General features: G+C 44.7%; 3 protein-coding genes and 1 non-coding gene across 9 annotated transcripts; 2 read left to right on the plus strand and 2 right to left on the minus strand.

Moving 5' to 3' along the window:
- Window positions 1-2,469: 2,469 nt before the first annotated feature.
- Window positions 2,470-5,654, minus strand: snai1b (snail family zinc finger 1b). The gene is made up of 3 exons (XM_003963352.3): window positions 4,364-5,654; window positions 3,573-4,100; window positions 2,470-3,302 (listed from the first exon to the last, which is right to left on the minus strand). The coding sequence occupies exons 1-3, from the start codon at window positions 4,443-4,445 to the stop codon at window positions 3,121-3,123; spliced, it is 792 nt and encodes a 263-aa protein (XP_003963401.2). The 5' UTR covers window positions 4,446-5,654; the 3' UTR covers window positions 2,470-3,120.
- A 3,266-nt stretch (window positions 5,655-8,920) lies between these two features.
- trnaa-ugc (transfer RNA alanine (anticodon UGC)) lies at window positions 8,921-8,992 on the minus strand. Its single transcript has one exon. It is a non-coding gene; the product is annotated as a tRNA-Ala (tRNA).
- Window positions 8,993-9,260: 268 nt separating this feature from the next.
- tp53inp2b (tumor protein p53 inducible nuclear protein 2b) lies at window positions 9,261-20,112 on the plus strand. 6 transcript variants are annotated; one of them, XM_011602475.2, is made up of 6 exons: window positions 12,307-12,622; window positions 15,019-15,161; window positions 15,574-15,893; window positions 16,424-16,717; window positions 16,817-16,973; window positions 17,076-20,112. In XM_011602475.2, the coding sequence occupies exons 3-6, from the start codon at window positions 15,770-15,772 to the stop codon at window positions 17,341-17,343; spliced, it is 843 nt and encodes a 280-aa protein (XP_011600777.1). In that variant the 5' UTR covers window positions 12,307-12,622; window positions 15,019-15,161; window positions 15,574-15,769; the 3' UTR covers window positions 17,344-20,112. The 6 variants fall into 6 exon arrangements, with proteins under 6 accessions (XP_029688985.1, XP_011600777.1, XP_029688984.1 ...); XM_029833125.1 differs by lacking the exons at window positions 12,307-12,622; window positions 15,019-15,161 and adding an exon at window positions 9,261-9,444; XM_029833124.1 differs by lacking the exon at window positions 15,019-15,161.
- A 363-nt stretch (window positions 20,113-20,475) lies between these two features.
- Window positions 20,476-26,167, plus strand: ggt7 (gamma-glutamyltransferase 7). Its single transcript, XM_003963353.3, has 17 exons — window positions 20,476-21,101; window positions 21,188-21,332; window positions 21,852-22,079; window positions 22,244-22,470; window positions 22,611-22,762; window positions 22,853-22,970; window positions 23,046-23,113; window positions 23,208-23,281; window positions 23,387-23,580; window positions 23,670-23,757; window positions 23,868-23,995; window positions 24,080-24,168; window positions 24,254-24,406; window positions 24,502-24,616; window positions 24,700-24,837; window positions 24,910-25,009; window positions 25,134-26,167. The coding sequence occupies exons 3-17, from the start codon at window positions 21,860-21,862 to the stop codon at window positions 25,304-25,306; spliced, it is 2,037 nt and encodes a 678-aa protein (XP_003963402.2). The 5' UTR covers window positions 20,476-21,101; window positions 21,188-21,332; window positions 21,852-21,859; the 3' UTR covers window positions 25,307-26,167.
- Window positions 26,168-26,393: the final 226 nt, after the last annotated feature.

Below are 26,393 nucleotides of genomic sequence, written 5' to 3' on the forward strand. Positions count from 1 at the left end.
GACTGCATTGCAACATGTGGCATTCCTCAGCAAATTCTACTCCCTACAGATTTGATAAACGACCCCACAATCAGAACCACTCGTTCTTCATCAACACTCACCAAAACTCTGTCCATGACTCATCTCACTTGTCCTAAACCATATCCTCTTTTTGAGTACTTTTTTCCCCTTTTTGTTTGTTTTAATGCAGACTCTGGATGTGTGGTGAAGCTGAGGGGTAATATACATAAACATGGACACTTGTGAGGCTAAAAGTTCTGAAACCGGTGGTCAGTCAGCAACATAAAATTAGACAATAACATAAAATTAGACAAGTAACTAATACCTGATATGAATAATTTTATGTAATCTGACCATCCAACAGCAAGATGGTCTGCTCAAAGACTTTCTTGGAGCCTTTTTATTTTTGTAAGCTCAAGAATACATGTTCACATATCACCCAGTGCTTTTTATAGGAGATCATAACCCAAGACGCACGTGGTGAGATCAGGGGTGTAGAGTTAGACAGCAATGCGGTGCAATGAAGTGGTTTTTTTTTTTTTATTATTCAAAGGTACAATGGCTGCAGTTTTGTTGCCTCAGTGTCTTCTGAGGGATATGGTGGATGAGAGAATCCAGCTCCAGAGGAGCTTGGCGCCAAAGCTTCAGGGAGTGACACTGTAAGAAAAAACAAAAAAACGCTGCTGGATGTGAGGGTATGAAACTCTAACCCGGTGACTTAAGCGCGCTGGCTTGAACCTGACCCTGCAGTGACTCAGCGCCAAAAGTCATGATTTCAGAGGTAATTCGCACGCGCTCTTCCTCTTTGATGCGGCGCCTGGATCCCAGGAAGGCATGTGCGCTTAGCGAAGATGGACAAAGGCATACATACATCTGTGCACTCTGACCGCACCCGTGTGCTTTATGTCTATTTGGATGAGTTGTGTTTATGCAAGACTGACAGACTGTTTCCTGCATCCCAAATATTAGCAATACAAACTACTCAGAGAGCAAAGCAGTAAAGAGGGACAGCTGCAGACTCAACTATCAAAAATGTTAGCATGATGCGCTGAAAAGGGTTTCTTTCATCATCTGAAAGCCTGTTGCTGAAATCAAACAAGTGGAGTTTACAGAACCGTACCATCGGACTTATACATTTGAAGGCCGTTTCTAGACTCTGAGTAGGATGATTTTCTGTTTCCAAGATGACGGCACTCCAGCTGTAAACTGTCAAACATCCTCGTGTGTAGACAAGTCAGATATACTAAGACATGTCCTTACCTTCTGCAAAAGGGAACTAACAGATAAGATGGCTCAAGTTTATGCATTGATTACAGCATTACATTGTTGACAATATGGTGTGCCGAGCCTATCGCTAATGGCTCAGGAATGCCACATTAGTCAGGGGGCAGTCTGCGTGGTGCGGTGAAGGCTTTGACAAGACCAGTATGATGTTACACACAAACGCACATTGAAAAAGACAGGTGACACGTCCACTGATCTCATTGCCTCAAAGCTATTGAGTGATAAACGGCCTCCCACGCCAAAAAATTTCCTCAGCGACATGGCAGGTTTAAATTTCAAAATGACCGCCGCGCACGAGAAATGCCCGTCTCTGGCATTCTTTTGTGTGGGGGGTGTAGGTATCTCCAGAGGGTGACATAATATTTGACACATCCAGTGGAGTCTGTAAGGGTCTGCTGCTCTATCCCCAGATAAATATGAATCCCCACCCCCTTGATCGAACCATCTTCCTTCACTCCGCTGTGCATGCGCTGCGTGCACTCCTCTGGGTACTGTTTACATTGGGCAAGTTAAGTCATGCAATCTGATCTCGAGCTTTTAGAGGCTCTCCTTAACCCCCTACCAAACCCACCCACCCACCTCGCTCACATCCACCTCTCAACACCAGCAGCTATTGGAGGAAGCATGTAGTTACCTCCCTAAGACATGCTGGCGTCAGTGTGTGTGGGTCAGGAGGCCAGTGGGGATCGCAGACACATCGCTCCCATATGTGCACCCTCTGTTGGGCCCATAAGCACAGAGGTCCGCCGATCCTTTTTTTGTCCAAAGCCTGGTTCTTAGGGGCTTTGCTTCCATCCATGTCTCGTCTGCAGCAGGAACGTGGGCAGGTTCCTCCAGATCATCAATTTTATACTGGATTTTTCACCTGCCGCAGCACCTCAGTGGTCCCTTTTGTCTTCTGCGGCATTTATGCGCCGCCCCCTTTCTTCCACCTGCAGTCATGCTGTGCAGCTCCCACCTCCCCCCCATTATCCCCCTAGCATGAGAGCTCCATGTGTGCCCTCATGTGCGCTGACAGCTCAGCAGGTGTGCGCAGGTGTTCCGAATATCACTCAACATCACACAAACCTGTCCTGGCTCCTGCGGCTCTATCGTCCCATTCAGAGACTGCCATGTCTGTCCCGCTGAACTCATTAGGAGCCACGTGTCAATGTAAAACATGCTGAAATATCAATGAGGCAGGGGTTGTTTTTTTAAACAAAGCTTTTATTCACATGTGGCAAAAAAATACAATGTTTGCATGTCATTCTTTAAAAAAAATGCAGGTCACATAATTAAAATATTGTTGAAGGCACGTAGTTTTTTCCTGTTTGGTCAAGTTTAAGTGGTCCTTTCATGTCGATGGGATTGCTTGGGTGGAGTGGGGATGGGGGGCAGTCACCTGTTGTCGAGGTCACAGCTAAAACGTCTCTCTGCCCTCGGCCCCCGCAGTTCATCACACAAAGGCAGCTGTCTCAATACACACACACACACTTGCTCGTACACAGACGCACACACCATGTATGTATAGCATGGTGAGGAATGACATCCTCACAAACACACCCAAGCAGCTGCAACATGGCCAGAGTCCCGGACCGGCCGGCACCGATGGAGTTTCCTGGGAATTAACTGCATGTCCAGCTGCCCCCATGTCACACAGACACAAACACCGTTGAGAGGGTGCAGCAAAAATTGGCTGTGCAGCATCAAAAAATATGGAAAAAAGAAATCACAGGCACTTTAGTCATTACAATAATCTGTCTTTTCCACACCCCTGTGTGGGTGGGTGAGCGGGTGACACCAGTCAGTCCTCTAAGCAGCTTCTTTAATCTTGACAGCGGATCGGGCTGCATGTGCCTACGAGGGTGGGCAGCAGCCGGAGGCGTTGTGCTTGTGCAGCAGCGACATGCGGCTGAAGGTCCGCGCACAAGAACCGCACTGGTACTTCTTCACCTCGGAGTGGGTCTGCAGGTGGGCACGCAGGTTGGAGCGGTCGGCGAAAGCCCGGTTACAGAGCTGACAGGCAAAGGGACGCTCACCTGTTGAGATAAGGGACAATTAGCATCAGTTAATTCACAGGCCGGTCCCCCGTTGCTTCACTTTATAACGTAAACCACCCTGGCCTTCTCATGCAAATGTCTCCCTTTCATGTGCAGCAGTTGCAACGGCCGAGCAATAACATTTGCTCGCACGTCACGGCGCACTCGTGAATATAATTAAGCACGGAGGTGTCGCCGGCTGTTACATTTGCAGACCAGGTTGAAGTCCGAGTGATTGCTTTCACAAGCCTGCGCGAGGGAGATCAATACCTGTGTGTGTGCGAATGTGTCCTCTGAGCAGCCACGGCCTGGAGAAGGCTTTGCCGCACGTGGGACACACGCAGGGGAGGGTGTGGGACCGGATGTGCATCTTCAGGGCCCCCAGGCTTGTGTACTCCTTGGGGCAGTGCTTGCAGTGAAAGGCCGGCCGCGCTGAGACTTCGGTGGGCAGGGAGGACGTGTGCTGCGTCTGGGGGAAGTGGGAGAGCTGGTGGTGGGACAGCGCCGAGAGGCTGCTGTAGCTGTTGCTGCAGTGCAGGCAGTGGTAGATGTGCTGGATGATGTCTGGGCTCGGGGGGTCGGAGGAGCGTCCCCCGTCCTCCTCCTCTTCGCTGCTGCTGGACGGAGAGCTGCTGAGGTCCAGCGGGGAGGACGAAGGGGACACGGGGTTGATCGGCGAGAGGGGGGCGGGCAGGGGTTCCGAGCTGATGAAAAATTGGCTGTTGGGGTAACAGGTCAGGGGGGAGCTGTCATTCTGGGCTGGAAGTTCGGCCCGTGGAAGGCTTTCCGGGACAAAAGCTGGCAACATAGAGAAGGCAGGTGTCAGGTGGACTGTCATTAGATATATAGAGAAAATCAGGCGCCAAACTTGTTTACATTTTTGAGTGTCTTGTTACAATAAAAAAAAAAAAACAACATTTACATCCTTGCTTAACTTTTCCATTAGTTAATTTACCAGGTGAAGCACACGGAGGTACATTCCACACAAGTGACCGACCTCTCTGCCACATGGCCACAGTCTCTGTATCTAAGCAGACATCCAGTTGACAAATCAAACTTACCACTTTGGCTCTCCAGGTGGCTCTCTCTGTAGCACGGCTTTTTATTGGAAAAATACTTCTTGACGAGGAATGACCGAGGCATATTGAGATCTGCCGTTTCCTGAAGAATTTCGGAAAGTAGTCCCACGGCGGCGTGCGCTTTAAATTAAAGGCACTTTGATCCAGACAGCTGCAAATTCCAGTGGGACGGATGGAAAACACTTGATAAGCTCAACAACACCTCCACCGCCGTGCTGAGTGAATCTCGTTGACGGATCTCAAAGTCGCCTCCTCATATAGTAAGCAGAGGGTAGACGCAGCGGGGAGGGTGGGCAGATCACCGCCCACGGACACACCCCCGCTTGCCAGGGCGCCACCAACCCCGGCCTCACCACAGGTGCCCAAAGTGCCAAAAGCTGTTGCAAAGCGCAAATCTAATTGCTCATTTCACGGTTGTAATGGCTCACCCCTTAGCAGCAAGAATTAGAGCAACGCCATTGAATGCGCGGAGATTTATGAGAATTTCCAATTAAAATTTCAACACAACTTTGCTTTGGGGCTTCAGCTATGTTACATGTGTAGTAAGGAAAGAAAGAAAGTAAAAGATCAGAGGAAGACAACGGCGTCAAAAATGGCATATTAAAGTTACAAATAGGCGATCGTGACAGACAGACTGAAGCTGGAGCGTCCTCTGTCGGGCCATAAATTATGTCAGGAGGCGACGACTAGGCTATAAGATTTAATAAAGGTACAAAGCAGATAAATGGAAGTTTAAAATAAAAACTGACTGAAACTATGCGATAACTGAAGCATTTTGGTTTGTCGACCCAAGTGGTAGCGTAATTAGATTTAACACTGTCGCTCTTTCTTCCAACACCTTTGACAATAGCAACCACTGTTACAGGACTGTTTAAACCATTTCCCTCATTGGCAGCTCACAGTGACGGCTTTTGTCTGCTCCACCTCAGGGTTTTTTCCTGAGCACCCTGGTGAGGTGGAGACATTAAGAGGGCGCAGGTTCCCCGCTCACCAAAAAAAGGCGCTCAGTTCATCTTGGCGCGTCTCTCCGTCCCTCTGCGGGAAATAAGTCTGTTTCAATAAAGGAGACACTGTTCACTGTTCTCTCAGCTCGTCACGCGACAACAAAGGCGCAATTAACCCAAATCATGTGATGACGAGATACAGGAAATGTGCATTTAGGTGGCGTAGCAATGGCGACTCTCGCTCCTCGGCGTGCGTAAAGTTGCGAGCGTAACGAAATCTGTGATTTTGTGAGCTGTACATGTAGGGTGCAAACGTCGCCTGGAAGTCAGCAAATACAAATGAAAAAAACAGAAGATGTTGCGCGTTCCTACGTTGACTTCCCAAATTTATGTGAGAAAAGATTGGCTGTGATTTATCTCACTGCCCCCTCCCCACCCCCATGCAATGTCATCAGAATGTAGCTCAATGTGCTGGGTGACTGCAAACGATGTCCCCCGAAATCAGGTGTCGGGCATTACGCAGGAATGTCGCTCCTCTTTAGCGTTTCCATGAATCTAAAAGCTCCGTAGAGGCGGGGAGGACGGGGGGTGGGGGTATGTGCTCGTAGATGGGGATATGTGCACCTGTCTAAAGGCGCCATTGTCGCGGCATGCCCAAAAGTTCACACGTCGTTAGAATGCTTGTTGACGCCGACGCCACGTAGACTGGAGGTCAGCAGGGCAGGGCCGCAGTAAAAACACAGCAAATACTTAAGACACACGTGAAAGTAATTTCAGTTGTCGGCCTGCTGCTCGGATGGTTCTCAGATGGTGTTTTTACAGCGTCTGCGATGCTGCATCCTGTTGTGATGCATCAGAAACAGTGATATTCTGTGTATGCGAGGCCGCAACAGTTGGGGACATCTTGCTTAATGTTTTCTTCTCTGCAGACTCATAACTCCAACTCATAACACAGAGAGGCAGGAATGACATGAAACGTTCTGCTCTCAGAACAGATGTTTTCTCTCTGCTGTGGCCTGCAGGGATGTGTGAATTGGTGTTCCCAAAGAGGCTTAAACTCTGCTGAACCTGACTAAAAATAACGCTGCAAGACAGAGTTTTATTCAGTCTAATAGGGAGGCTTTACAGACTAATGCTAAAAAAAACAGCAACAAATGCACGTCACAAAAGGCTCGTATGTCTGTCTAAAATTAAATGTAAATGGCTTTAAATGATGTAGCCTCAAGAGCTGGATTATGACTTATCCAAACATTTTAATTAAATGGAGAATCTCAAAATTATAAATAAATAACCTCTAAACAAGTCCAAAGTGAGTTAAAGTTACCCTCCAGCCTGTGGTATGTCTTTAAATATCATGTCAATGCACGCACACACAGCTCAAACACGTTATAATTTCATGCAAAACTGAATGTTTGTTTTTATTCTGCCTAATCTAAAAACTAAGATCAGTTTTATGAGCAGATTTTCATCTTAAACCGAGAATCTCCCTAAGTTGAATGTAAGTAAATTGTGACAAGATGAATTTAATGTGTCTTAAATTGTGTAAAAATGACCTAAAACACTGTGAATCAGAATAGAATTCATTTTTTAACTGATGATTTTGGAAAATGAGCGGCTGGTTCATGGTTTTGTTGTGTTGCTCCCCTCCCCACAACATCTATTGTCATTTTAAAAGCAGGTTTTTGTTGTTGTTTTCTGTCCGCATATGCCGTGCAACTCAAAGCCTTGTTTTACATTAAAAAACATCCCGGTGATGGCCTTTCAACGTTCAGGTGCATTGTTTCCTTTCAGGACACTCAGATGACAGGTAACGATCACCCGTTTCCATTTACATCAGATGTTTGGCAGAACGAGCCTCAGCTCTCTGTATTCATGTGATGCTTGAAAGGATGCAGCCCACATCTGACCGGTCGGTCCAGGGAGAAAATCTGCATGCTCCTTTGCTTGTTCATGTGTGTGTGTGTGTGTGTGTGTGTGTGTGTATGTGTCCAAAAAATGCTCCACATTCCTGTAGAATAATCTTATCTCCCTCCAACTGAGTTTATGAACATTTAGGGCAACCAACACACACTCTATCTCACATACACACACACACACACACACACACACACACACATATTCTATCAATTGTCAGAATGTTTAGTTTCATGTGGAGGATAATTGTGAAGCTCTCACCACAACACCATCTGGTTTAGTTGGTTACAAAAGCATCAAATTCTTTTCATTATCAGGTTTTGACTGAACAGAGTACCTGTTTCTTCTTTTTGTCTGGTTTGAAACAGTTCAGACAGGTGCTGATGTTGATCCAGTTTACAAATTGTGTTGTATGAATGTCAACACCAGATCATTAATAAGGACTACATTGATTCATCACTGTGATCAGTCAAAGCCCAGACTACAAGCCCAACAATGCATGGTGTGTGTTTATTCCATAAATGAGACAGTTATAGTCAACACTATTGTCCTGCCTGTCTCTGCCTGCACGGTCACACCATCAGTAGATGCTAGCAAATGGGGAGTTTAACCAGATCTGTGCACATATAATACTGTGTATTGTGCCTTAATTGATACAAGATATGAAGGTGATAGAAATGGCAGTTACCAGTCATATGGAGAACAAGAAGTGTCCTTAAATGTATTTGTTGCATTTAATTTCTTTTTTGCTTTGTCTCTTTTTTAGTGTAAGTTAACGTTTTATTTGAAAATTTCATAATTAAAACATAATTAAGTTAAAGAATCAAATAATAAATTCACAAACAACTGTTTGATAATTGATGAATAAAATCGCTCTAAAGAAGTGTGGAATTTGTGAGGAAAAATATAATATGATTAATTCTAAATATTACTTTTGGAAACTAGGATCCCCTTTCCGATTACTCGCAAAACAACGCCACCTACCGGAAAATGGACGAACTGAATATTACATTGACAGTTCTAAAACACACCACTAGGTGGCAATGTTTTACCATCAATGACAGTGGCGTTTCCGGGTCAGTCGTTATGTCATCAGTGATGACACTGGGTAATATGTGGTGTGGTGTGTTTGTGGTAGAGCTTGAAGTTATTCCAAGCATCCCTTTTGAAAAATGTATTTGGTTGGGACACAGCCTGTGTTCAAACGATTGACGTGTTCAAAATGGTCGGGTCAATTGACTATTTGATTGAAGGCGTCTAAAAATCAATAGAAACATGTACAGAACTGTGCTGTTTGGACGATGCAACATCATTTGGAGCATCTTGACATTTGAAACTCAGCAGATCAGTTTGAGCCCTGCGGAAATTATATTTAAGGATTAAGTCAATGGTGCGTTAAATTCAAGGGCAGCTAAATAGCATGTCAACTAAGCAGTGCTGTGTACCAACAGCCAACGCGCACACACTAAAAACAGATAAGAGATAGATTCTCTGTGAGCAGGATGAGGTATCAGTCCTCTAAAAACGGCTTCGCTGGAGCTTGATCTATTAATTAATAAAGTTAGACCGCTTATCGGAGGATAATCCGTCATTTTTCAACTGGTACAGCAGCGTTTTCTGAGATTATCCTCACATACTTGAACGATTGGAAGGATCGAGATAGAAAATGGAAAGAAAAGACTGGAGATGCCGGGGATTGAACCCGGGGCCTCATACATGCAAAGCATGCGCTCTACCACTGAGCTACATCCCCACCTGCTTCCGACGTAGAATATTACTCTATTGACTGTAGCCATGGTTGCATATATATAAATGGTTTGTTTGGGTTTAAAACGTGACAACAATATCATTTTAGTCGAGTCTAAACTGTTGCAAAACTTTAAAAAATAAGACCTTTAACTGAATGGTGGTATGAATGGTGGTATATCGTTTGACTTTTCCTCTTTTTTTTTAATCGATGCTATTTATAGCCTGCAGGTCATGTTTTGGTTCGAGGCAAAGGGGACAGACAGAGCAAATGACTATCCACCAGCACTACCATCCACCCATTCCGGTACTAGAAGGTGGATGATTTTTTTAAAATAAAAAAAAATAAATGAACAGACATTTGGAAATATTCATCAGTAATAGGACATTTCCAGTCTGTCTTGGGACAGAGGACCCCTAATATTTGAGAATGGATAACAGGCTGTCATCCCCCCTATGGTGAGTACACTCTGTTCTCATTCAGACTGTGTTTATTAGCTCACCCCCACCAAGGACACCACTTCCAGGGCTGTTTGCTTAAGCCTTGTAGGGACAGGCCCATGGGAAGCACACATGGCAGGAGACCTGGATGGAGGAAAATCAAGGATGAGAGACACTTTTGGTTTGTTCATATAAGTTTTGTTGTGTCATTGTGGAAACCGGACTCTCAAGGTTCAAAGGTGCTTGTTTGCCCAACAAGAATTCCACTGCATAAATGCAAGGAGCTGGGATTATTCCAGTACTGCTGAGGTCAGGCAGGTCACATACAATGAGATACAGGGTGAAGTTCCTGAGGACAGCGAACTCCTGATAGGAACTGGTTGGTATTTTAGGCATTGTAATGCATTGCAAGTGAATTCTTAACCTGAAAAGTAATCCATTCTAAAGTGAGGTCCAGAAAATGATGGCTGCATGCATATGTTGGGTTTTTGGCCTTGCTGGAAGCTAGCCTGATGGAATAGCATGGCATAATTTTATCCCAAGTAGGTGAAATTTATTTGCTTTTAACTATCTTACACTGCCATATGCAGGCATCATGCAGTTTTATAAAAAAGAAAACAAAACTAAACAAGATACAGTAACACAGGCTGGCCTAACACATCTTTTGCTACGGTCTTATCATCTGGTCGCAGTCAGCTCTGCAGTCAGCTCTGCTGGCACATGACAAGACATTTATTTAGTCCAAACATGAAGTTAGAGTGATTATACACTACTTATATTACAGCTGTACATTTGCTAATTTATTTATTTTTGTCCTGACCGCCGAAGCACCATAACCTGACTAAAGTGAATATTTAATTTTAAAAATAAATTACATATACAGTATTACATATACAAGTACATTAGGTGTCTCTCTGCTTCTTTGTCTCTACTGTCCCTATTTAAGGAAATGATGTGTTGTCAAATCAAACATCTGCTTACAAATGAGTCAGTTTACAGAGTGGCTCAGGTGGCGCGGTGATCTGCAACCTCTGGGGCCTTTGCTCCACGCCAGTCACACCGCAAACAAAACAGATGCTTTTTACATACGTCTCATGGTTGATGGTGTCATCAAGGGCAGGACAAACAGTGCAGTTCAGCAAGATCCAGTGTTTCATGTCTGTGGATATGACACACACACACACGGGCAGAGGGCTGCTGTGACCTTTCACCGATTTCTCATGAAAATGTGGGAATCCTGGAAACTTGAGCTCAACAAGCAGAGCAGACAGAAAGTAGTGACAGGCTTTTTGTTGTCCTTAGCAGATTCACATGTTTCCTGTGATCTGCGGATCTTGCAGATGATATAAAGAGATCTGCTCAGCCTGCGACCACTCCGAGAACACAAACACACGTGCACGGTCTGTTCGTGCGAAATGTCTGTGTTTGCAGAGTTGCCAGGGCTTGGATATCATCACCACTGCCGGGCGAATATGTGTGTATGTGTGTGTATCTGCACAAGTTGCCTAGCACCTGGTAACCATATAGGCTGAAACCTTATCATCCTGCCTTAAGACAGCTCATACTGTTCTGGACTCTTGCTGTCACCTCTCACTGCTGCTGTGACAGCATCACAGGGGGAGTAAATGGAAAACTCAGGAATCTGGGTGATACACAGGAGACACTGTTAGGAGTGGCTCTTGTGTTTTAAGTTGGTTTTAAGTGTATCCAGTCGCTGCTGCAGCCAACAGTGGTAATTACTCAGTGGCACAATCCGAACATGCCAGAAACAGAGTGACAAAAACAAAACCCTGTCATTTAAGCTTTCCTCTCACATTCCAAAGGTCTTTTATTACGCCCAAATATTTCCAGTGATAGCTCAGATGACTTACAAAAACAATGGCAGGAAGTATGTGTCATCCACTGGGTTGTTTTAGACTTTTTGAAAATAAAATAAAGTTATAAGATCAATAGTTTCCAAAGGACAGAGGTTCAATTGGCAGGGACACAGGAATTCCAAACCCAGACGGAGTCACCTCACCAGTCTGGCACACCTACATGCCATGACAGACAGCTGCCATGGTTCCACCCAAGAAGAACCTGTAAAAACTGTACATGTTTTTACTGTTTCAAAACCACAATGCCTAATGGAATGGCAGCAATGGGGATAATGAGTAGTGCTGTGCAGCTTTTATTCAAACAAAATGTGTTATTTAGATGAACTAAACACACACACAGCAAATAACCAACTGATAAAAAAAACCAGAGGGTGTCCTTTAGGCCTTGCAGAGAGGGAAAATATCACCATTAGCAGGTTCTCAAAACCTCTGCAGCCCATTGGCTACTGAAGTGCTGCATTCAGGAAAGTTGCAGATGACTGGCTGCTGGAGGTTGAGTGGCATATGAAAGATGGATATGGAGGAGGGGCAAGATCTGTTTACAAATGATAGCCTATTTAAAGTAACATTGCCTCTTCCATCCCTGCTATCATTTACAGTCTGTGCCTTGTATTTAATTTGAAACACAGAATGAAATTTTACACTTTTCATGTTAATCCTTGCACATTTTATACGCAATGCGGTTGGTGGAAAAGTCATCCTTCATTTAGCACCCAGAGGTCACCTCCTCACTTTTGCTGTCATCAGATGTCACAGACTCAGGATAAGTTTACCATCCCCCCACTAGTGGCGCAAACAGCGGAGCCAGGGAAAGTAGAGGCTGATCGAGGATCAGTTTCTGCGTCAAGTCACTGTTTCCATCTGGCTGCAGGTTGACAGCCTCTGTCGCCCAGCCCCCACTCGGTTACCAAGAGGCCCTGCTTGTGGCTTGTGTAATATTCCTATTGGTTGTTTTATTCGGCGTGGGCGGGACTAGGGGCGGGGTCAAACGTATTGTGATCCCACAATCAGCTGTTTTGTACGTTCTACATTCTGATCCGAGGATCAGCTGTAAGCAGCAATAAACAGGAGAGAAGTACAATCTGCAGCGGAAAAAATAGAGAAAAGGAGGTGGGAAAAGCTGCAGATGCTGTGATCTGAAAACGTCGGTGTAATTTTTTTTTACACGAAGCCCTTCTTCTAAGAAGAAAGCCTTTTATTTTTGTATTATGGTGTTTTGACTACCTCACTTAAAGGCTATTTAAAGCTGTGCTTTAAGAATTGTCCTTTCTACTGTGCGTCAGATCTCGTTTACAACTTGAATACAAGTGCAAAGGCAGGTAAGCCATTCTCTGTTTTGCCTTTATTCTGATGCTCAGTGTTGTGTTGAGACATATCCAGCTAGACAGCTTCTCCCAGCAAGTAGCTGCCTTATCCCTCTTCTGTTCTTCAGATGCCTATCGAAAATGCCACATACCATCCATCCTGATAGTAAAAATAGTTACAAAGCTTTTGTCTGCTTTAGAAGAAGCGGCTTTATGAGCCATTGTCGTGTCAAAATGCGTGAAAACATCCCTGTACTCAACCAAGCGGCTTAATTAGACAAATACGACGTCCTCTGTGTCTAAAAAATGTCCACATCTTGTGTAAATGTAGGTTAGATCTTGCAGAATGCGGGTCAGCGGCAGCTTTTTTGGGGGGGGAGAATTGCACCAAACGCTGCTGTTCAGCCAAGTCGATGGCGGATGTTGATTTTTTTTTCTGGCTTTCTTTTTCATGGAAAGAGGCCCGTAGAGAGGCTTCTGCAACCTGGCCGATAAAACATCTATTAATGGGTGAAAAGAGCGATTTCGTGGCCTGTCCGGTCGATGTCTTTCGTGAAGCGTCACTGAGCCACAACTGTCATTGCTTTGACCCCTCGGCTTGACAGATTATACAGATAATTCATCTTTAACCTGGATACACCACACAAAGTGCTCTCTTCTGCCGATCGGTCGGTTGTCGGACAACCGGGCATTTCATTTTACGTCATGAGTATGAAGGGCATCTTTGTCTTGTTTGAATCGCGAAAAAAGTGCTCTGAGTATTCAGCTGGCTTCGATTTCAAACCACAAACCCCGTTGACGAGAACAAATCGGATCGTTTTCTAATGTAAAACGCATAGGAGCTTATACAGAAGGTGTGTGTTGTGTAAGAGCGTCTCCAGTCTTCGTTATATGTAATAATCTGATAGCTTTTTTCCCCCTCCGGTCGCCAAAGAAGCTGCAGCCCTTCTGTCAGCGTCAGTGACGCGTTGCAAACGTCACATGCGTCTTGTTTTCATTGCACAAGTCTCCTCCCATCCGGCTTCACTCCTCCCACAGTTTTAAACGCGACTGTCAACGGAAAAGACGTCGATTAACGCATACGTTTGTGTACCTGAACGCGTCATTTGACAGCACGGTAAAACATGCCATCCATCGAAAATGATTCTTCAGATTTTTGTTTGCCGGTTTAAGACTTTTTTTTAAAAGATTGCTTCACGAGATGTCCCACTTTTTTGTGTTTGATTCATTACCGGTAAAAGTAATGGGGTTCTGCGAAGATTCAAGCGTTGTCCTTGAACGCACCTTGCCTTGTGCTCATGCATACTCTGCTGGTGCAAACGTACAAATACTGTCCTATAACGCATTTCTTGGGTAGCTCATACTAATACACCAACTGTAGCACATGACATTGTTTTCTCAGTGGATCCACGTCACCCCGGTGTCCACATGTTTTTGTAGATCTCTGCCACACCTTATGCAAAAGTAGCCCTAGGCCTTGCAATTGAGCGTTTGGGTATTTGTCTTGAGCTCATGACTTAAATGTTTGTCAGTGCAGAAATCCATCCACACAAAAACCCCCCATTTGAGGAAGGAATGTGGTTTTCCAGTTCATGCTGATTTTCAGTGCCAAATCTGTAAAAGTGTAACAACCCTTTCCCCTTCACATGCGACCTAGACAGTGAATTAAAACCTAGACAAGAGCTTTCCATCAGGAAGTCCTGATGCTCGGAGTAAAGTGTTTACATTATTCCATCCCACCTGTTCACTGCTCTCCCCCTTCTCTATTTTTAAACTGCCATCCATATGAAACAGTCTCCACAGTAGTGGATTTCTCTGCTTTTTAACATGTCACCATAAAGAAAAGTTCCATATGATACAAGCAGCTCCCGAGGAATGAAAATAGGATGTTTCACTGCTCCTGCTGGTCAAGATGATTCTCCAAATAAGGACAGGAAGTGTCAGAGACAAGCATGTACATGTCTTTGTGTGTCCAGATCTGTTCTGACATGACCTCCGTGTCACTCAAAGCAAAAACACTCTCAGTGTTTACACTTCCGAAGCCCATGAACGTGTCCAGTTCTGTCTGTAAGTGGCGTACGTTCAGGCTTCTGCCTAAAATTACATCATCTGGTTATGTCAGGCCCTAACCTTTGGCCCAGTGCCTTCTGCCATACTGTCAAGTCAAGTGTTTTCATTTCCTATACCTCATATATTTCTCAGTTCTGGTAGTCTCTGTTTCGGCTGGCACAACATTTTGTGAGTGGCAAACCAAATATCACCTTTGCACTTTCTGTTGCTAACGTATCAACTCGTGCAAAAGTATTACTCAGTGGAGGTTTCACTAATTTTTCCCATGAATATATACAAATGTATAGCCTCTTGGTGTTGTGTGAATTAAAATGTCATTTTCTCCTCTTTTACCTCATCAGACTACTCTTGAGTGGCTGCGCTTTCCTGTTTTAGCCCAACTGATCTCGTTTTACAGCAAGCAACTTTTCTATTTTGCAACACGGGTGCTGATTTCACATCCTGAACCCCAGCAGCCATGTTATAAATGAACCAGCTGATAGCTGTAAGTGATATGATGTAACTATGCCACCGCTGCAGACACACGAAGGTCTAGCCAGTCCGCATACCAAAGTTTTTATTAGCTTAAGAAGTCAGATCAGAGGTTGTTTATTGGACATTAGTCCATAAATGTGTACAAAAAAAGGTTTTCTGACTAGGAAAGGTTGCATAATCTTACATTGTTCAGTGTTAAATGACATTTCTGTTGTTTTTACTGCTCATGCTGCCCCCAAGTGGTTAAACACACCTCCGTATGGTGGCACCTTATGGCTGTTGGATCAGTGAGCTTATCTACACCTTGGTCAAGCAATAGGAAATTAACAAACGTTTGACATCCCTTTTTCAGATGGATATTTGCTCAAGACACAGCCTTGGCAGCCACTAACCACCCTCTATTTCTGTTTCCCTACCTTCAGGCCTTTGCTCCAAACCAAGTGAAACCTTATATTTGCACTAGAAGCCGTCCAGCTGCATCCAAGATCCAGCAAAGGGCTTCAGTTCTAGAAAAAAAAGCAGTAATCAGTGATTGAAAATCAAAAAGGCAGCTACTACATTTATTTCTCTGGGGACAACAAAGGCACCTGGCTCATCGGTACTTGACAACACGCAGCCATGTTTCAGCGACTGACCAACCTGCTATTTGGGGAGGTGGAGGAGGTGGCTGCTGAGATTAAGGGAGCCAAGCCCTGCATGACCGAGGCCGATGAAGAGGGCTGGATGATCGTCAACCTGCCCGGTAAGTCTGAGCCCGTTAAGGACGGCGGTGGCTTCAGTAGGTTGGCTCTTGGTGGTGGTCATGGGGGCGAGGCGGGAAACCAGCAGGGATGTTGTGCAAACGCACTCATTCTGCCACACCCAGAACACAGTTCTCCACTAACACACTCGTTTCCTTACGCTCTGTCATGATCTCGGTCATGACAAAGCCAGTTTTTGGGGATGGTGATTTGTGTTTGGTTCTGTTAAGAATGAATCCCGCTGTGAAATTTGAAATTAAATTAGCTCTCAGATGCAGACATTATGTCACTGACATAATTATTAGCTCCGAGGGTCGACTCAACTAATGATCTGACTCCTATGTTTTGTGTTTCCTTACCCTCCCTTTCCTCTCCTCCCCCAATTGTAAACACCCTTTAAACACCCACACCGGTATGTGTGCATGTGTGTGTGATCCCTTAAAAAAAAAAAATACAAAAAAACCCCCCCAAAAAACTATATTTGTCCCCATTTTGTGCTGCGTCCTGTCTTTCATTGCTGCTGCGTGATCAGGAGACTCTGACCCTGTGATGGAGGATGAAACAGGAACTCGGCCGAATGCACAGACAAACCAGTCAAACTGCAGCACACGTACGCGGACTGAGTCTCCCACACCCGCTCCCCACATGCCTCAAAAGCGCCGCAGGACACATAAAACTCGGGCACGGGGTGCGCTAGCATCGTCCGACCCGCTGTCCGGACCGAGCGCTAGCCTGACAGATTTAGGTGCCACTACGCCCGTGACATTACCAAGAAGGGCCAGACTGTCCACACCCTCCTCCCCATCTATGTCCCCTAGCTCTGGAAGTGAGTGCGGGGGCAGTGGGGGTAGCAGTAGGTCAGGCCAAGAGAGAGGCTGCATGGATGAGAGCTGGTTTGTTACCCCTCCCCCCTGTTTCACTGCAGAGGGAGCCCCAGCAGAGACCAGCCCAATGGAGGACCTGCTCATCGAACACCCCAGCATGTCCGTGTACGTGTCCTCCAACAACTTCTCCATGGTTTCCAACAGCAACCTGTCTGTGGTGGGGGAGGAAAGTATTGTCAGCCTGGCAAGCAGCATGAGGTGAGACATCTCTTCTGACCTCACTTGACATTCTCCTGCACTGTTTAGTGTTGTTCAGTCCTCCTCACACACAAGCTGACACGAGTCCACCTCCTCCTGCAGCAGAGTTGCCGAACCGGCTGCCCTCCCCTCATCCCTCGGCACAGTGCCCACCAGGGTGAGCCGCGGGGCAGCCGCCCAGGCCGGAGCTTTGGCCAAGGTCACCCAGGTGTCCAGGGTCCAGCGTAGCAAAGCCCGCATCGAGCGGCGCCACCTAAGCCGCAACCGCATCCAACGCCAAAACCTCACCAGGGAGCAGGTCCCCCGCCACGCAGCCCACGCCAGAAAATCCTTCCTCCACCAGCCCAGCAAGCGTAACTTCTGCCACTGAGCTCCCCAGGACCTGGGGCGGGGTCACCGTTTACTCCGAGGGCATTAGAAGCTCATAGCTCTAAGATGCCATCATTAAATGTTCACACACTGCATATTTGTTTTCATTATCGGCACAATATATCATAGTACGTTGAAATACGAAATTTTTTTTGTTTTTGGGCTCAAATGCCCTCTGAGTAGATCTGCGTAGACCTTTATTTTACCTACTGTGCATTGCAGTACCCAAACAACTTAAAAAAAAAAAAGTCTGTCAAAGGTTTGTGTAGGTTATTCTTCGTCTCAATAATGTCTGAAAAACAACAAAAAGATTAATTAATTAAAACTCCAATGATTTTTTCCCCCTCCGTATCTTAGTAATATCAACCCTTTATCCTCCCGCCATGTATGTTATCTCCATTAATTCAGCAGCTCTAAACTTTTGAGTTTGTGGTTTGAAATTGAAACTTCTTTTGCATTTTCTGGTGGAAGCACCACAGAGGCAGGCTAACCTTCGGTATCCCCACATCACCAATTGCGCCTTCAGAGCTCCATGTTTCAGTTGATGTTTTGGCGGAAGGATGTACCGGGTGTGATTGGTGTGAGAGGGAAAGCCACCAGACGTTTGCTCCCAAAAATCTTAGCCTTCCACGCAAATTGTTATACGAGGACAAGGCCACAAATGTCAAGTCGTTTCTCTCTTCTTACTTCATTAGGGGTGGGAGGAAGTAGGAGAAGATGAGAGGATGAGCAAAACAGACTAAAGAGTAGAAAAGACCATGAAACAGGTCATAATGACGGCAATTGACAGGAAATATTTAAAGGCAAGTGCGATGTAACCCTCTGAGTGACTATGCTATGATTTTAAATGTAATACATGTTCCACCAAGAGCAAAGGTCACATGGTAACTTAAAGAAATCATTGATAAGGAGCGTTGAAAGCAAAGGTTGCCTTTGGGTTACAGGGGTCGACAGGAAACGTACAAAGCGGTATTGATGGCAACTCTTTATTTTGTTTTGTGATTTTTTTCCCCCTTCTGCTCATTTTCTCTTGTTACGTTGACATCGTTTTACAGACGGACCGTCTCTGTGTGGTTCTACCGGAAAAAAGAATGCAAAAGGGAAAATTAACACTTTTTGGTTTTTTTTCATGAACAAATCAATGTTTAAAAAAGAAAAGAAAAGAAAAGAAAAAAATCGCCATGTGACCTTTAAAGATCACACGTGTAGTCTTTTAAGCAATGTGCCCAGCATGCACCGGATCGAATAGGCCGGCGAGTGCTGCGATTTTTTCGTTAATCGCGTAAACACCAAAAAGAATATTCCATCGTTAAGTCTTGGCAGTGTCAGGGGTCGACTCTCTGCAAAGGCCGATGCCATCCCATCGCTCCTCTAGCGCACATTCACCTAACTTACTGCTACGTATACAACAACAATAGTAAACAATGGTGCTGAAGTGTATACTAATGTTTGTAACTTATTTGAGACATGGATGTAAGTTTGCACTGTCACACATTTTGAGTCAAGGTTTTAGCAGCGTGCTGTGCGATTGTGGTTTTTGTTTTTTTTCCTCTTTTGTTTTAATTCAAACATGTGTGAGAATGTGTACTGGCTCTATAAATGCTGAACGGGCATGAATAATAGTCATTTATTTGTCTTGTAAATATTGCAAAAAAAAAAGAAGAAAAAGCTCTGCTAGGCGTCAAGGTCTCTTGGGACCCGAGTCCGCAAAGTTGCTAAAAAACAAGGACCATCTTGCTGCCTCGCCTCCGAGCTTCTCTTTAAATCAAAAAGGCATGTTGGCAGACAGAAGTGTTGCATTCGCTCCAACTTTACATTTGTCTGTTTTAAGAAAAAATTAAGCAGCGCTGGACTCCGTTGTGCCATGGGCAAACACCGCCCTCTAGAGGTTCCGTGGAGCAACAACTACCCGACGAGCGAGTGAACTGATGGAAAAAGACAGCTCTAAACTTACTTTCATTTTAAAAATCAGTTAAGAGAGGACATCAACTTTCATTTTTGCAAATAACTTCCTCATCGTTTGGGTGTTTTAACAACCTGTTGATCAAACACACTCTCAGATTAGAAGTTAGATAGTGAATGAAAGCTCAGCCCAGTTCTGTTTTCTGGATGTTTTATCTCTTTATTTCTTTAATGTATCATCTTTTTATTGGGAGGTGTGTTTTGTGTATGTTTTGAGTGTATCCTGAAGGTGTGGTTTCAAATTCTCAAAGGGATGGAGGGGTCACCGGTGTGCTGAGCTGAGGGAAGAGCGAGGCAGAGATAGTTTTAATTAAAAACAATAAATATATCCAAAAAAATTTAGAAAAAATTTACGATAAAACATGCTTGTATTTTCCCACATAGTTATTAGGACATGTGTAAAGAAATAGGATGTTTTAAATGAATGGCATTGAATGTCTGGGGGAGTTTCATGGTTGTTGTTTTTTTCTGTTTGTTTTGCCCTGAAATTATAGCAGCTTAAAAGAAAAGAAAAAAAAACAGGTTTTTGCCATCTTATATCTTATTTGTCCACTCCTCCTCCCCCATAAAAAAAAAGAAATATATAGGTATATAAAATTTGGTGTATCTGATTATCTACAGTATGGTGGTTGTGCCTTTCACTACTTCTGCATGGTTTTTGTGATGTTTCTCCATCCCTAACGTGGACCGCTGGTCACTGTCAGGTGAGACCTATGCAAAAATCAACGAGTGGGTTTTTCCAGCATCCATTCAGAACTCACAGGTACCCAGTAAAAAAATCCAATAAATGCTCAGGTTATCACCTGAATCTCGTCTCGTTCTTGGCTCCGCCGCAGAAAGCTTCATTTTCAGAACTTGCTTGTTTTAGACCATCGATAAAGACACTTCAGAGTCTTATCAGAGGCTCTCAGAGCCTTTTTAGGTGGACACCATCTATTTTCTTTGTCCTTGGATACTGCTGGAGCTGTTCCATAAAAGCGTCGACTGAGACTTTTATTTGGGGGGCTTACAAGTGTTGTCAGTTTAACAACATAATGTTGGGCAACATAGCCACTCAGATCTTTGCCTAGGAGGGTCTCTGTTAATATTTCCTCCTCCTCCTCCTCCTCTTCCTCCTCATATGGTGTAATGCTGCTCTGTCTCTGTCAGACAGCTTTTACATGAGCCAGGATCTGCGCATCTAACTCAGCAAGCCACAACAGAAACCAGTTTAAATGGAATTGAAACTAACGTAATCTGCCTAAACTCCAGAAAGTCACACCTTCATTTTGCAATCAGTAGCGGTGGTGTTAGATTAGATATACAATCCTTTTCTTATTAATCTGGCTACAATATAGCCTAATAAAACGCACAGCCATCAATAATTCACTGTATGATGCGCGACGACAATAAAGAGACTGACCTTAGTTTATCTCAGCTCGACTACAACTGACAGGATTAATGTGCAGGGAGGTTTGAATCGTGCAGGAACAGGAAGAGTCTCCTGTGTGGACTGGAAACTTTGAGGGTGGAGCGCGCATCGTGCGCTTTAACCTGTCCAAAATAATCCAGCCGCAGATTTGTAACCGGAGCAGGTTCTCTGCAGACCTGCCGCAACCTGTATTGCAACTTTAGCGACACTCGATGTAAGCTGGTCTCCTCGGGGAGGTTTGACAGAGACGCAAATCAGAAAGGAAGGGGGAAAAAGGCAAATTAAATGCGAATACTCCGAAATGTCACCGTATTCGTTGTGGTTTTGGGCCATTTTCGCAGCGATGACAGTGGCCATTTCGCAGCCTTGACGCGTCCTGCTATGAAGTAAGACTGATTATATTCCGCGATTCTGAAATTCGAGGGGTATTTGTACTTCCTGAATCATCATGAGTTCCGATTCTACCCTTCAGGTGCCTGGTTTCTAAAACGCCACTCGCCAAAGGTAGCTAACATCCCTGCGGATATACGACATCTCCGGGACATTCGGACTGTCTTTTCACCAACCCTGTGTAAAATACACGGGGCCGTCTCCAATTGTGATTTATTTGGACGCAGGTATCTATATATGTAAAAAATATTTTAAAAATATTTTCCCTTGACCAACGCTACGTTAGGTTAGCATCATCGTGAGCAGGCAGTGATATCAGAAAGGTTCATTAGCTAGCCTGTTAGCACCCCATACATCGGACGTGGGCTGACATTCGGGTATTTGTTGTAGTTATTGTGCTTGTTTTTTTAAATAATTGTTCATGAATAAGGTACATAAATAAACAGGTAGAGACAGGTGAAGACCACAAGTGCCACATATTGACATTGGATCGACGGTTTTTGCAGTAAATATTGCTGTCCGACAAGCCTACGTCTGATTTCATAATTGATTTCTGACTAAATATTTAGCATGCATGTTTTATTTATTGATTTTCAAATATTCTGCAGGCGCAGTTTCACTTTGGCTGATTTTTTAAAAAAAAAAATACATATCTACCTTAATCTCTTTCGCCTTTATCTTATCTGCACATCTGTTGCGCATTATTAGCCACCTTCTTAAAAATCTATCCATTCACTAAACATTAGGAATAGCCATGAACAGCCCAGCCCCTGAAGTTGTGGCTGGGTACCCTGGTGGGGGTGTGGTGGAGAAAGAAGCCCATCCAGAGACCACCCTGGCCAGTGCCTACTCCCCAGTGGACTACATGAGCATCACCAGTTTCCCCAGGCTTCCAGAGGATGACACATTGTCGGGGGAGAACGCCGCCAAGTCCCGAAAAGACGATGACAATGTCCTGAGCGAGCAGGAGACAGGTAAATCCACTGGATCTGATATAATTTTAATATGCATAATTATAATGTGCAAACACAGGTGACTTGAGTTTCCAGCTGCATTTTAATGTGATACATGCATAATACATTATACATAATACATAATATAATATATAATACATTCTACATTATATTCCCCCCTGCAGACCCTGATCTGTTTCTGAAGTCAGCTCGCCTTCAGCGCCTCCCATCCTCCGCATCGGACCTGGCCAGCAACGATTTGGTGTCTTTGCACGAGACTACCAAAGACCCCTTCACAGAGGGCTGCGCCTGCCAGCGAGATGGGCTGACGGTCATCATCACAGCCTGCCTCACCTTCGCCACAGGGGTCACTGTGGCTCTCATCATGCAGATCTACTTCGGGGACCCGCAGGTAGCGCTCTACGTCTGCTGTTTTCCTCCTGAGATCCACTCCTCCGAGGTCAAATGTTTCCAGGGGATAATACAAGAGGGAATAACATTGCCTTAATTTTTTTTTTTTTTCCTCCCATTTGTCGACTCATTTTGTTCAAGGTTTTTAACCAGGGCGCCGTGGTGACAGATGTGGCTCAGTGTACATCTCTTGGCTTTGAGGTCCTGGCAAAGCAGGGGTCCAGCGTGGACGTTGCCATCGCCGCTGCGCTCTGCTTGGGAATCGTCCACCCTCACACATCTGGAATTGGGGGGTAAGATGAAGAAAAGGGGCTGCCTTTAAGATTGGATTTGATTGGATAGGTCCACAACATCAAAGCCTGCGCTGTGTTTTGTTTTTCAAGCGGTGGCGTGATGTTGGTGCACAACATCCGTAAAAATGAGACGAGGGTAATCGACTTCAGGGAGACGGCGCCCACCTCCCTCCGAGAGGAGATGCTGACGTCAAACTTGGATCAAAAGGTAAGGAATTTCACACAGAGAGAAGAAAACAGTGGTTTTGTTTGCATTGTTTAAGGTGCGCTGTTGTGTTTCCAGCCTGGCCTGTTAGTGGGAGTACCAGGCATGCTCAGTGGGATGCATCAGGCCCACCAGCTTTATGGAAGGTAGAGTAGCTGCAGCTACTATTGTGTATAAATGTCCTCCCCATGGAGCGCTTTAGAAATCAAAGTCAGAGTTTCACAACTGTTCCCTTCCCAGCATGCAGTGGAAAGATGTTGTTGCTATGGCAGCAGATGTGGCCAAAAATGGATTTAACGTAACTCATGACTTGGGTGAGTCGTTTCAAGTGGTTCAGGTTTTGGTGTGAAAACATCAGTGCCATCGCTTGGCCGGCAACGATTTCTCTCCAATTTGTCTTTTGCCCTCTCTCTTTTCAGCTGAAGCTCTGGCTAAAATGAAGGACCAAAACACGTCGGCTTCCTTTCGGGACCTGTTCCTACCCAACGGCCGGCCTCCGCTGCCTGGCCTGTTTGCCAAGCGGCTTGATTTAGCCGCCATCTTGGATGCTGTTGCTGTGAAGGGAATATCGGAGTTCTACTCCGGAAACCTGACCCAGGAGATGGCAGCAGCAGTAAGATGATGTCCTATCTGTGTTGACTGCTTTACAAAAACCTTTTTTGTGTTATTTCTTTATTTTATCTTATTTTTCTGTTTTAATAGGTGAAAGCAGCCAATGGCGTCCTCACAGAGGAGGACTTTGGAAACTACAGCACAGTCTTGCAACAACCAGCTGAGATCAATTATCAAGGTGCTTTAAGAACAGGCCTTGTTACAGCACAGTAGTAAAACATAGCTTTAATTTGATGCATTCCTTGATTTTATATTCTATTTTGCTGCTGTGTTGGGCTGCATCTGTAGGTCACCACGTGATGACGACCCCAGCCCCACATGCGGGACTGGCGGTGGTCACCGCTCTCAACATCCTTGAAGGCTTCAACATAACAGGCCAGATGCTCAGGAACAACACTTTTCACAGGACTGCAGAGGTTGCACTGCAACAGCGTCACTTCCACGTTTCCAAAGTCTGACGTTTGTTGTTTTTAACTTCTAATTTTGCATGAATCTCCCAGGCTGTAAAGATCGCTCTTGCCCTGGCTAGTGGGCTGGGAGACCCCATGCATGACGACTCTGTGCTAGAGTTGGTTGAGAAGATGCTGAGGTAAACACCCTGCTGCACGTTTACACCCGTACTTATGTCTGTGTGGTCATGTGACTCATTTGCCCAACGCTGTCACCTTCTCCAGTAAATCGCAGGCCTCCCTCCTGCGCCAGATGATCAATGACTCGCAGGCTTTCGCCGTCAACCATTACGTTCCACCATTCACGCTGGAGACGGGCGCAGTAGCTGCGCAGGTGATGGTTATGGGCCCGGACGATCACATTGTGTCGGTCATGAGGTGAGTCCAGTTTTATCGGAATTGCTGCCACTCTTTTTAAAGCACGTCTCTGTGACATTTTAGAACGGATTGACACTTTATCCCTCTCGGTTTAGCTCGATGAACAAACCCTTCGGAAGCGGGATCGTGACTCCTTCAGGAATCCTCCTGAACAGCCAGATCCTCGCGTTCTCTTGGCCTAATAAAACAACTGGAGCATCACTTAACCCAGTAATTGTCTTGGCTTTTGATAGTCTGGTTATTAAAACTGTTCTTACAGCTGTTCCTCTTCGATTTGCTTGCCATTTCTATAGCACAACACAGTCCAACCTGGAAAGAGACCCATGTCCTTCCTGGTGCCCACAGCGGTGCGGCCCGCCATAGGTCTCTGTGGCACATACGTTGCTGTAGGATCTTCCAACGGGGATATAGCTCTCAGCGCCGTCACACAGGTAATTTCCTCAGTAGAAGAATTAAAGACTGACGTGCGGTGTTGACGTGTGTCCGTTTGTCTTCCACCGCAGGTGCTGATGAATGTACTGTCTTTGCGTCAAAACATGAGTGACAGCTTAGCGCACGGAAGACTCCACCCACAACTGCAGCCAGATTTGCTCCTGGTGGATAGTGAGTGGTCAATCTACATGCAGCCTTATTTCCTCAGCAGATAACATCAACATTTGTGTTGGAGACGTGCAGATCCGTGACAGACGGATCTGAGCGACCCACTCATCTCCATCTTGTCTCACAGGCGAATTTCTGGATGAAGATGTGGAGGTGCTGCAGGCCAAAGGCCACAAGGTGCAGAGGACAGAGCTACTGTCATTGGTGGAGGGCACCCGGAGAACCAATGACCTCATCATCGGCGTGAAAGACCCTCGGAGTGCCGACGCATCTGCTCTCATGATGTCTAACACACCTTAGAGAGCGCCTCATCCACCCCACACCTACAGGCGATGTTAACATTAGTAAATAAATGACAGACTGTAGGTAAGTGTAGTAGACATGACATTGCTTGTGGCTTTTAAAGCTATGCTAACAAACTTGAAACTTGAGAGGCATCTATTTTTGGATTGTAAGGATTGAAGGTTGTGGTTATTTGCACATGTAATATTTGTCCACGCGACTGTATTGGAGTCCCTTCGTTGGTCTTCAGTTATTCCATTTAAGTACAATATTCTATAGAATTGTAGAATCTCAAGCATTCTGAATGAAGTAATTCCACTGTTACTGCTTGTTGTTTAACTGTTTAAAGCATTCGATGGATCCCCAGGTAGAATTTCAGACAAAAACTTGTCTGGTAGAATTGCAACTATCTTTAATTTCTGTGAATACTAAATACTTGCTTCAGGTTCCCGAGAGAACAAGCTAATTTAGTTGTTGTGTGGTGTAAAGCTAATTTATAGTTGTAATATGCATTATTTTATTTAGACGGGGACACATTTTTGATTCTTTACACATGAATTTAATGTATTTTTATATAATGCCTGTCATCTGTATTTGTTATATTAAAGAAATGCTATTTTAGGTTTACAGAATATGTTTTAGAGAAGGTGTTCACGCTCATTTGTTCATGTGTAGTTTACATTGGGTGCTGTAATTTTGTGAATGTTTTCATTTTTTAACAAGTTTGTGATTTCAGATTGAGACAATGCTGGATGGTCAAACATGTTCATTACTATTTGCTTTGCTACAATCTAATGCCTCATGCAGATGTACACTAACAGAGACATTTGATGTGATGTGCATTTGATTTGAAAATAAACTTACACACACTTCAACGCCTTTTTGCATTCAGTGCATTTTCTCTCTGACATTCTCTATTTTCAAGTGTCTTCCCCAATTTACCCATTACACAGTCGTGACATGTTTAATGCTTTTATTTAGATAATTTAAACAGGAAATGTTAAGCAGAACCGAAAATAGGTTCAGAAGGCCAGGGATCAAATGCAATATGAAGGCTACTCATCTTCCAAGAAAACAAGGTAGACATGAAACAGCTAGGCTGGAA

This window comes from Takifugu rubripes, chromosome 3 (genome assembly GCF_901000725.2).
Source record: "Takifugu rubripes chromosome 3, fTakRub1.2, whole genome shotgun sequence".
NCBI lineage: Eukaryota > Metazoa > Chordata > Actinopteri > Tetraodontiformes > Tetraodontidae > Takifugu > Takifugu rubripes.

What these genes read in the sequence shown, in the direction of transcription:
- snai1b (XM_003963352.3), bottom strand. Translation starts at nt 4,445, where the DNA reads ATGCCTCGGTCATTCCTCGTCAAGAAGTATTTTTCCAATAAAAAGCCG. An exon ending in CCACCTGGAGAGCCAAAGTG is followed by an intron (nt 4,101 to 4,363) that starts GTAAGTTTGATT and finishes CTATGTTGCCAG; the next exon opens with CTTTTGTCCCGGAAAGCCTT. An exon ending in ACACATTCGCACACACACAG is followed by an intron (nt 3,303 to 3,572) that starts GTATTGATCTCC and finishes TTATCTCAACAG; the next exon opens with GTGAGCGTCCCTTTGCCTGT.
- tp53inp2b (XM_029833125.1), top strand. Translation starts at nt 15,770, where the DNA reads ATGTTTCAGCGACTGACCAACCTGCTATTTGGGGAGGTGGAGGAGGTG. An exon ending in TATGTCCCCTAGCTCTGGAA is followed by an intron (nt 16,718 to 16,816) that starts GTGAGTGCGGGG and finishes GTTTCACTGCAG; the next exon opens with AGGGAGCCCCAGCAGAGACC. An exon ending in AGCCTGGCAAGCAGCATGAG is followed by an intron (nt 16,974 to 17,075) that starts GTGAGACATCTC and finishes CTCCTCCTGCAG; the next exon opens with CAGAGTTGCCGAACCGGCTG.
- ggt7 (XM_003963353.3), top strand. Translation starts at nt 21,860, where the DNA reads ATGAACAGCCCAGCCCCTGAAGTTGTGGCTGGGTACCCTGGTGGGGGT. An exon ending in GCCCACCAGCTTTATGGAAG is followed by an intron (nt 23,114 to 23,207) that starts GTAGAGTAGCTG and finishes TTCCCTTCCCAG; the next exon opens with CATGCAGTGGAAAGATGTTG. An exon ending in AGATTTGCTCCTGGTGGATA is followed by an intron (nt 25,010 to 25,133) that starts GTGAGTGGTCAA and finishes CTTGTCTCACAG; the next exon opens with GCGAATTTCTGGATGAAGAT.